Source organism: Drosophila rhopaloa, unplaced genomic scaffold, assembly GCF_018152115.1.
Source record: "Drosophila rhopaloa isolate 14029-0021.01 unplaced genomic scaffold, ASM1815211v1 contig_167, whole genome shotgun sequence".
Taxonomy (NCBI): domain Eukaryota; kingdom Metazoa; phylum Arthropoda; class Insecta; order Diptera; family Drosophilidae; genus Drosophila; species Drosophila rhopaloa.
Genome location: NW_025335047.1, coordinates 10,142,129 through 10,151,049, shown reverse-complemented (window position 1 = coordinate 10,151,049; position 8,921 = coordinate 10,142,129). Strand labels below are relative to the sequence as shown.

Sequence of the window (8,921 nt, the reverse complement as noted above, 5' to 3'; positions counted from 1 at the left end):
TTGATGAGTATAACGAGAACGTATTTAACAGAAGTTATAGTACTATGATTGCATATGATAATAATAGAGCATTGAGAGCACTAACAATGACATAGAAAATGGAAAGTTCATTATAATTTTTGTAATTCATTTGGTTTCTGTTTCCGATTCAAATGATTTTAAAGAATAAAAACTGAATGTTTCAAAAATCAAAAGGATAATGGATAACGATATTTTTCAAAAAAGATTTTTAGTTTAGTGTCTTCCAGACGATTTTTAAGTCATCTTATTAGCGTTCGTAACAATTTCAATTTTATAAAACGATAACGAGTCCTAAACTCTTGTCAACCTTAATAATACAAATATTTTTATTCCTTGCGGTAGTCAATTTGCTTTTCGCGGTCACGATGCAATTGGGTGAGGAGATGCATCCGTAGCTGGGGAACGGATTCCAACAACTGGTTGCATAGTTTGCATGTCATCGGAGCAAAAACTCCCTCGCTATAATTATAAATTCAAATTTAAATGAGGCAGTGTTTTTAAAATAAATTGTAAATCTTACAAGTTGCGCCATTCGTACAACTTTTTGCAGTTCTCCACCAATTTCAAGACATGACCGAAATCCTCCTCTCGGAGCTCTGGAATAAAGTGCATGGGGAATATAGCCCGCTTGCCGAAAGGCTCAGACACATTTGGCAGATCTTCAGTTTTATCCCATATGTAATCAGAGTTGCTAGAGTTAATTTCAATATAACTACGATCCTTAGACAGAAGGCTTTAAAATAGATAATGGTTAACAAATATTCAAAGTCTAGTCGCACCATCTTACCGACTGACGAGGCCGCGCAGCTGAGTAAATATATAAACGCGTTCATTAACACTAACCGCTGGATAATTCTCGTCTTTAAAGTTAAAAAAGACACTATCGATATAATAGCGCATTTGATTGATCTAAAATGTATTTTGTTAAGTACAAAGTACTATTTGTTTTATCTGGGGTATAGCGTAACTCTTACCAAGTTCAGGTCATCTTCAAGAATGTTAACGTCTAAATTGATTACCATATCGTGCTCCTCGAAATAAGGTTCCATAGTTTTTGGGTCGCAACCCAACCCCGCCAAGATAGACACATACTTGGTACCATCCTTGTTGCATTTCATCTGCATAGTGGGACAGAAAAGCATGACCATGAGTGCTCCAAAGCCGTGTACGTTGGGCATCAATGTAGTTCCACGGGCGGTCAGGATCTGTCCATTGGTACTCTCCACGGTTGTATGAGCCACAATCATCTGATCGTGTTGATCCTGCGGATCCGCATCCAGGAGTACAGCGTTAACCGACGCATTATCAATTTTCACAGTTTTCCATACGCCCACTCGAATGGTGGAGTACATGGTGGACTCCAACGGACTGTAGGGTCCCTTCAACATTACCACAGTGTTGCATCTATCCAGCGGAGGTGGGGAAAGGTCGTTATCTTGGGGCAGCTGGCAGGAACGCAGATACTCCTCATTAATTTGCTGCCGCTCCGCCGAACTCGAGTAGCGGGCAGATTCTTGTCTGCGGGTCCGGAAGTCATGATCCTGCCGAGACATAAAATCTTCGTCGGCCCGACGAGCCAACTTGAGCTCCACAAGCTTCTCATTGATTAAGCCATCTCGCATGTGGATAAGGACAGCTGCTACATTGTTGAACAGCGAGTACACCTCGATATCTATGCGACCGCATTTGGCTAGCGAGTGGAGCATATCATTGGCCTTCTTGGGCCAACTGTTACTCTTGCTAATTACCATGGACGGCTGAACCAGCGCCAACCTGCACTCAAACACACGTGGTGGCAGGTCACCATACTGCCCTACCAGCTCATCCGGCATCAGGCGTAGCTGCTCCATGGGCAGCAAAAAGCAGTCTCCATAGTCTATAAAGCGAACATAAAACATCGGCTGCCGATTGCTCCGGTTCTCGGGTCGGATCACCCTGGCGCGTTGAAAATGACTCTCCCGCTTGGCCAACACCATCAGGCCCTTTGTGATGGCACCTGCATTTAATACATGATTTCGCAACTGCTGAGGGGCATTAAAGATCTCGGACATGTTGCGAATGCACTCTGCAAATGATTGAGGTTGAAAGTAAAACTTTCCACAGCTAACAATCTGTGAAAATCAGAGAGGTCAAGTAAAATAAAACTGGCATAGTTCATGTATAAAATACTCACACAAGTGATTAAACCCGTTATGGTTTTATCATACACAGATGGTAAGGCAAGTAGCTCTACATTTAAGGACTTTGTGGGGGGAACCCAACGACCCTCAATTATATCTCCAATCTTTCGCTGCTGAACGTAGTTCATAAAGTTATTCTGACTGAAATGTTATGAAATAAAACCCCAATAAGTATCTCGAGTCAATTTAAAAGTGCAGACAACTCACTCCATTATGCGAATTGGACGTTGCATGCGTTCAAATCTCATTCTGACCGCCTTGTAGACTTCACTTTCGATTTTGCCCGACACACTTATTAACTTGGATGAATTTTCATTGCAATCGTCGTGCTTAAATGTGACAAACACCTTTTGCGATCCATGTTGAAAGGTAACATCAATATTTTCGGGCGGAATCCTTGCCTCCTGAAAGAGATCCTTGATGCGCCTAGTGTACAACTCGCCCATGTACCCAGGCTTAAAGTTGGTAAAATAGACGGTGCGACAAGGATCGTTCCCCGATAACACTTGGTACATATCGCGATCGGGTTCGACACACGACCCCTTTGATCGCATGAAATAATTTGGATAGAAAGCACCGGCGATGATCACTTTGAGGATGGTCACTTTTTCACGGTCACCCAACATCTGAGTAGAATCAGCCGCAAACGGGACGAGACCGAGATTTGTGCATCGCATACGCAGCTCCTGCACTAGCAAGTGCATCTCTTTCAGCGATCGCAAGGAGACGTGGAAACGCTTCGCCCAGCGAATAGCAGACTCCTGTTCGTGGCCAATTTCGACCATGTTTAAATATGTCTGCCGGAATCACTTATCAGTTCAATCAAAATCTTATGTTTTGCATTTAATTACGTACTAGATAGACGCGCCAAATCGCAACCAAGTCCGAGCCAGACCCATCGGCAAAAATGTAATGCATCCAAAATGAATCGGCTCCTTGACTCCTACGACCTTCGGCCAAATACAAGCCACGCATCGACAAGCCAGCAGCTGCAAAATGTTATAATTAATACAATTATAATTTTATTGGCAAATATAATTTGTAATATCATGGTTATTAATAATAATTAATCAACTGACTCTCTTACCATCAAATTGTGTTTCATTATTTCACACTCACATATAATGATCGCTTCTTCCAGTAAGTTAAACACATAACCCAATATAATGAGACGGCTTAGACGTGTGTCCAATGGCAGCCGAGCCATGAGCGTGCCCCAGAAGGTTATATCGCCATCCATCTCGTTGTAGACGCCATCTACAGTTGGGAACAATGCACCCACCTCCTTTAGTAGCAATATTGTATTCCGTATGTCCGAGAGATTGGGCGGAGACAGAGCCAAAGCTAATATATCTACCGGAGAGCCCATGTCCAACTCCTTGGCCCTAAGCACAGAGTTTTGCAAAGGCAGGCGCAGCATTTCTGGTATCCCGAACTCAGACATTTCTCTCTGGTAAAAGGATTTATTCACCATCCGGTAGACACGACCACTCCGGAGACGCCCCACACGACCGGCACGCTGGCGACAGTTGGCCTTGGAGGCCCAGGTCAGGCGAAGAGAGCTGAAGCTCGTGGCCGTATCGGTGACCAGCACTTTGGTAAGACAGAAATCAATTACATAGGACACATCAGGCACCGTAATGGAACTCTCAGCGATGTTGGTAGTGAGGATGATCTTGCGAAAACCTGCAGGCGGTGGCTGGAATACATCTCTCTGATTCTCAGGGGTCATCAGCGAAAAGCAACGTACAATGAAAACTTTAATGTTTCGTCTGCAAAGCAAGAACGATTGCATTGGACAAGGAAGATAGTAAATAATTAAATGTCGTACTTAGGAAGCAATTTAATAATTTGCTTACTCATGCTGCAATATATCAGTTATGTTTTCTGCCATGTTGTCAATCTCGAATACACCGGGCAGGAATATGAGCACAGCTCCATGGCGCATGGCCTCGTCGTAGCTCAGCCGCGAATGGATCCCGTTCTCCCGTTCCATGTTGTCGATGACCAAAATGATCTTCACCGCCGCCCTGTAGCCGTCGTCATTGATGCGTGGCACGAACTGATCGTCCACCTCATCCTTCCACTTAATGTTGTTCAGCTGGTCGCGGTAAAACTTTTCAATTGTGTATTTACGTCCATGACTGGCGCTAATCACCGGCGGAATCAAGTTCTTGGTTGCAAAATAGTCGGACAGCTCCCGGGCATCAATTGTGGCCGACATTAGGATGATCTTTACATGGCGAGAGTTGGTGGCAAGCAGGCGACGGACTACAATCAGCAAAAAGTCCATGTCCTGGTCTCGCTCGTGAACCTCGTCCAGCACGATGTGGGTATAGTGGGTCAGAGTCTTGTTATGTACCAGGTTGTTCAGTAGCACTCCGGTAGTGCAGTACAGCAGGCGCGTCTCTTCCATACTCGCTGGACGGTGCAGTCCCACCTGGTAGCTGCACACGGTGTTCGGCTGCCATTGTCGCTCCTGGCACACTCTATTGGCTATAGAGATGGCAGCTATGCGCCGGGGTTGGGTAACCACAATGTTGCAGTATTGGCCGCTCTTAAAACCCTCGTCCAAAATGTACTGGGGCACCTGGCAAGAAGAAATAAATTCGATTTATAATTGGAATTACTTTTAAGGCTTTATTTGATATAACTATTTACTTGGTATCTTCAAAAATATTATAACACCAAAGTGATCATTATTAGGATTGTTTGATGTTTTTGATTGAATAAATACATACTTGCATTGAACGTTGGTCAGAATTTAAATTAGTAAATAAATTAAGTTTTTGCGGGATTTTTTTAAATCCAAAGATGTTTGAAACACTAAACAGTTATCGATTTGCAATAGTTTCCTGTGTTGTAAAACATTTAAACCGGCGCATCGAGTCGGATTGTTTACATTTTCAGACCTTTTCAAGTTGGGCTGCGCACAAAGTTGTCGTAAATCAGATCCGAAATGGAGCTGAATATCTTCGACGACTGCTGGGAGTTGACGCACCGATTTCAGCGATTGGTCAACGATGGGGAAAACATCGAGTTCGAGGTGTTTTGCAGGTGCTGGCGGAAAATGCAGCTGCAGCACCTCTTCTCCGCCCAGTCTAACCACACCGAGTTAATATCCACCACTCTAGCGGCGCTGCACGTGGCCAAGCGACTGTCCTGCTCCCGCCGCACCAACGGGGACATCTTTGCCGCCTCGCGCTGCCAAAGGATTGCCGGATTCTATCTGCTCTACGTGATCTACAACAAGCAACCCACCCACAACTTCGTGAAGATCGAGGTCTCACCTCGCACCTGGCAGGAGCTAACCACCTATGCGATGGAGCTGCGCAATGACAGTCCAGATAGAAAGGACACCCAGCAAGTGGCCTACATGTTTTGGCGCCTCGTCCAGGAGCAGGCCTTCCGATTCACGGCGCTTGACTACTGTCAGGGATTGGACAACCTGGTGGACTACGACCGACTGGAGACTGTAGCTGGTGCAAAGAGACAAAGGCAGAGTGCCTTGATCCAGAAGCAGCAGCGCCCCAATAATGTCAGTCTCACTTACGAACTGGAGGGTCTGCAATCACTGGACCGGGCCTGTCAGCCATTATGTGAACTGGAATCAGCCTATAATGCACAAAAGTTGCAACTGGCCGGACAGGTGCAGGCTCTGCCGCCCACTCATATTTTTGGCCATCTGCGGGAAGTCTTCACAGACATCCAAAAGCTACTGGGAAATGAAAAGAACCCTGGAGATGAGGAGCGGCCCACAACTTCTGCGAGCAACCAGTTAGAGGTGCGCCAAAGAGTACGAAACAAGGCCATGTACGGCATGGAGGAAAGGCAGCCGCAGCCCCAGGCGGAGGAACTTGAAGTGGAACTGGAAGTCAGCGAATCGTATCAACGAAGAATGTCATCGGCTACCGTGTTCCAAAAGCCATTGCCCAAAGATGTACAGCGGGAGTACGAGATGTATGATTACAGTGACGACGAGGAAGATGAGGAGGAAGAAAGCGAGATCACAGAGGAAGAAGTACAAGAACTACTGGGCACTTAAGCTTAAGTTTATACTACTGAAACCAAATCAACACCACTTATTTTTAAGTTCAATAAAGACTACATGTAATAAATTTATTAATGCGTTAGCTTCTTTTGTTCCAGTAGAATGACTATTTAGACCTCAAAGTTATATTAATAAGATTCAATTAAAAAAAAAGAACATACTTAGATGATAGCTTTGACAAACTGTAGTGTATATACCATTTCATTAATCATATTAATATTTTGGGAAATCAATTATTTTTAGTGGAATGATTTGAAAACACAAAACTTTAACGACTGAAATAAATATACTTGATTAGTTTTCGAGGAATCTGTATTGACTTCTCTGTACCTTTTCCTTGCTCAGCAACATTGAGTTTTCCTGCATTAAGCTCTGTTTTTGCGGAACATGAATATCGAATCTTGCTTTAGTATGAAGAATCTTTCGAACTATATCAAACGTGCCCTGTAGTTTCTTTAAATGTATAATTTTTGTTTGAAACCTGGTTTGTTAAACATATTTTTGACTTAACTTGTAAAATATTTTACGAGTTATTTAGGTTAAAACAAGAAATTGACATGTTTTTTCAAATGGAAAAATAGTCTTATTAAACCTAACCTGTATAACAACTTCCGGTTGAAAGTTTGACTGTAAACCGCAAGAAATGTGGCAACACTCACCTGCGTGGTCTTGCCGCATCCTGTTTCGCCCTTGAGAATTACGACCGGATGTGCAACGATGGCAGCCAAAATTTCCTCGCGTTTGGCGTAGATCGGCAAATTCTTATCTCGATTCAGATCAAACCTGTACTTCTGGTAGTACTCCTCATCCCGGCGGATTTCGGATACTTCCTCCTCTTCTTCGTCCGTGTCCATGTCGTCCAGCGTACGTTTGTTTGGAAAGCATTCATCATCGCGCAGCAACTGTATCGGATGGCAAATAAATAAACAAAAATGCTGACACAGACTTAAATTTCTTACCCCATCGAGACGCTGCTTCTCCTTCGCCACGATTTCAGCGGCATATTCGGTGCCTATTACCTCGCGCTTAACCACCTTTGATTCGGTGGCTTCCACGGCCATGTTAGACGGGTCGCTACTTATATAGCCTTGCGGTGCTGTCTCGCGCTTAAATTCCTTCGAGAAATCGAAAAAATCCATCACATCCGGATCCATTTTTATAAATATTTTCTTAGCAAAACTCTTTAAAATAAAAATTTTACAATCCCGCGGCGCGTCTAAAGTTAAACGGTAAATTGTAGTGGTGGGACTTTTGGCCTCAAAGGTGGCATATACGTAAGCCTCTTTATATCGAAAGCGTGGTATCGATATTGGCGCTGGAAGCTTTATATTAAGGGTATTCCTTACACTAATAAACTATCACGTAATTTATTTTCATTTTTTTAGTGATTGCTTATCAAATCAATTAATAAAGTCACATTTTATTTCTTTCCGTTAAGCATAACAGGAATAAAATACCATTTGATTAAGAACCAAGATAGAAAAATCATAAGAGCATGTCTTTTCAAAAAAAATAACGACTTTAAAAAAATCAACAAGTTAAACAATACTATCGATTAAGTCTTGGAAAACATTGACAATATCGAGTATGCGACTATCGATGTTACCCCATCTTTAACTTGTTCGGGGAAATTCAATAGCAAAACAATCATTTTGGTAATTTTATTTTGATTGGGCCACAAACATGTCGCTAACTATGCGAATTTTCACCGCATCGCGCACTGGTAGGTGTCTAACAATCCTCCCACCTCTTGATAGCCGGTAAACCCAAAATTTCAGTGAAATTTGCATCGAGTGAGGTTATGTAAGCTTATGTCATAGCAAAACAAAGGACTAAATGGGATAATTTGATGATCCTTATTGCAAAAAAGAATGTAAATTAATGGTATAATGTGTCTCCCATAGGTCAGCGCATGTTTGGCAGCCATGGAGCCCGCCTACTGGCCGCCCAGCGACCAGAACCCAAAGACATCGTCGAAGTTCCCAAAGGCTATGTGTATGTAAACAACAAGGAGCTGAGCATGGAATACGCTGACATCACTGATCGGGCAGCTTCCACCATGTTCTTTGGCGAGCTCTTTCGCGGATTCGCCGTCACCCTGGCGCACATCTTCAAGGAGCCGGCCACGATTAACTACCCGTTCGAAAAGGGACCGCTGAGCCCGCGTTTCCGCGGCGAGCATGCTCTGCGACGTTATCCTAGTGGCGAGGAGCGCTGCATCGCTTGCAAACTGTGCGAGGCCATCTGTCCCGCCCAGGCGATTACCATCGAGGCGGAGGAGCGGGCTGACGGCAGCAGGCGTACCACGCGCTACGATATTGACATGACCAAGTGCATCTACTGCGGATTCTGTCAGGTGACGAAGGGCTTACTTTTGTAACCAGAGAATAGGCACTAATAGGTTTTATTTACTATCTCACAGGAGGCCTGTCCCGTGGACGCCATCGTCGAGGGCCCCAACTTCGAATTCTCTACGGAGACGCACGAGGAGCTGCTCTACAACAAGGAGAAGCTGCTCTGCAACGGCGACAAGTGGGAGTCCGAGATCGCCTCCAACTTGCAGGCCGATCATCTCTATCGTTAAAGTTGCTTGTACCCCTTAGAATTCCTTGTTTAGAACGATTTCCCAATTAAATATCGTTGCTGTGGCTGCGTGTTAACCGATTGCA

At 44.1% G+C, this 8,921-nt stretch overlaps 3 protein-coding genes across 3 annotated transcripts; 2 read left to right on the top strand and 1 right to left on the bottom strand.

Annotated features, from left to right (window-relative positions):
• Positions 1-29: 29 nt before the first annotated feature.
• LOC108037089 (probable ATP-dependent RNA helicase spindle-E) lies at positions 30-7,481 on the bottom strand. The gene is made up of 11 exons (XM_017113556.2): positions 7,212-7,481; positions 6,912-7,154; positions 4,061-4,791; positions 3,321-3,973; positions 3,057-3,190; positions 2,409-2,998; positions 2,195-2,342; positions 996-2,132; positions 809-930; positions 542-754; positions 30-480 (listed from the first exon to the last, which is right to left on the bottom strand). The coding sequence occupies exons 1-11, from the start codon at positions 7,404-7,406 to the stop codon at positions 348-350; spliced, it is 4,299 nt and encodes a 1,432-aa protein (XP_016969045.1). The 5' UTR covers positions 7,407-7,481; the 3' UTR covers positions 30-347.
• On the top strand, positions 5,097-6,323 carry LOC108037104. The gene has a single exon (XM_017113583.1). The coding sequence runs from the start codon at positions 5,161-5,163 to the stop codon at positions 6,244-6,246; it is 1,086 nt and encodes a 361-aa protein (XP_016969072.1). The 5' UTR covers positions 5,097-5,160; the 3' UTR covers positions 6,247-6,323.
• A 367-nt stretch (positions 7,482-7,848) lies between the features above and the next one.
• On the top strand, positions 7,849-8,917 carry LOC108037427 (NADH dehydrogenase (ubiquinone) 23 kDa subunit). Its single transcript, XM_017113985.2, has 3 exons — positions 7,849-7,975; positions 8,157-8,608; positions 8,675-8,917. Exons 1-3 carry the CDS (start codon positions 7,936-7,938, stop codon positions 8,834-8,836), a joined length of 654 nt encoding a protein of 217 aa, XP_016969474.1. The 5' UTR covers positions 7,849-7,935; the 3' UTR covers positions 8,837-8,917.
• Positions 8,918-8,921: the final 4 nt, after the last annotated feature.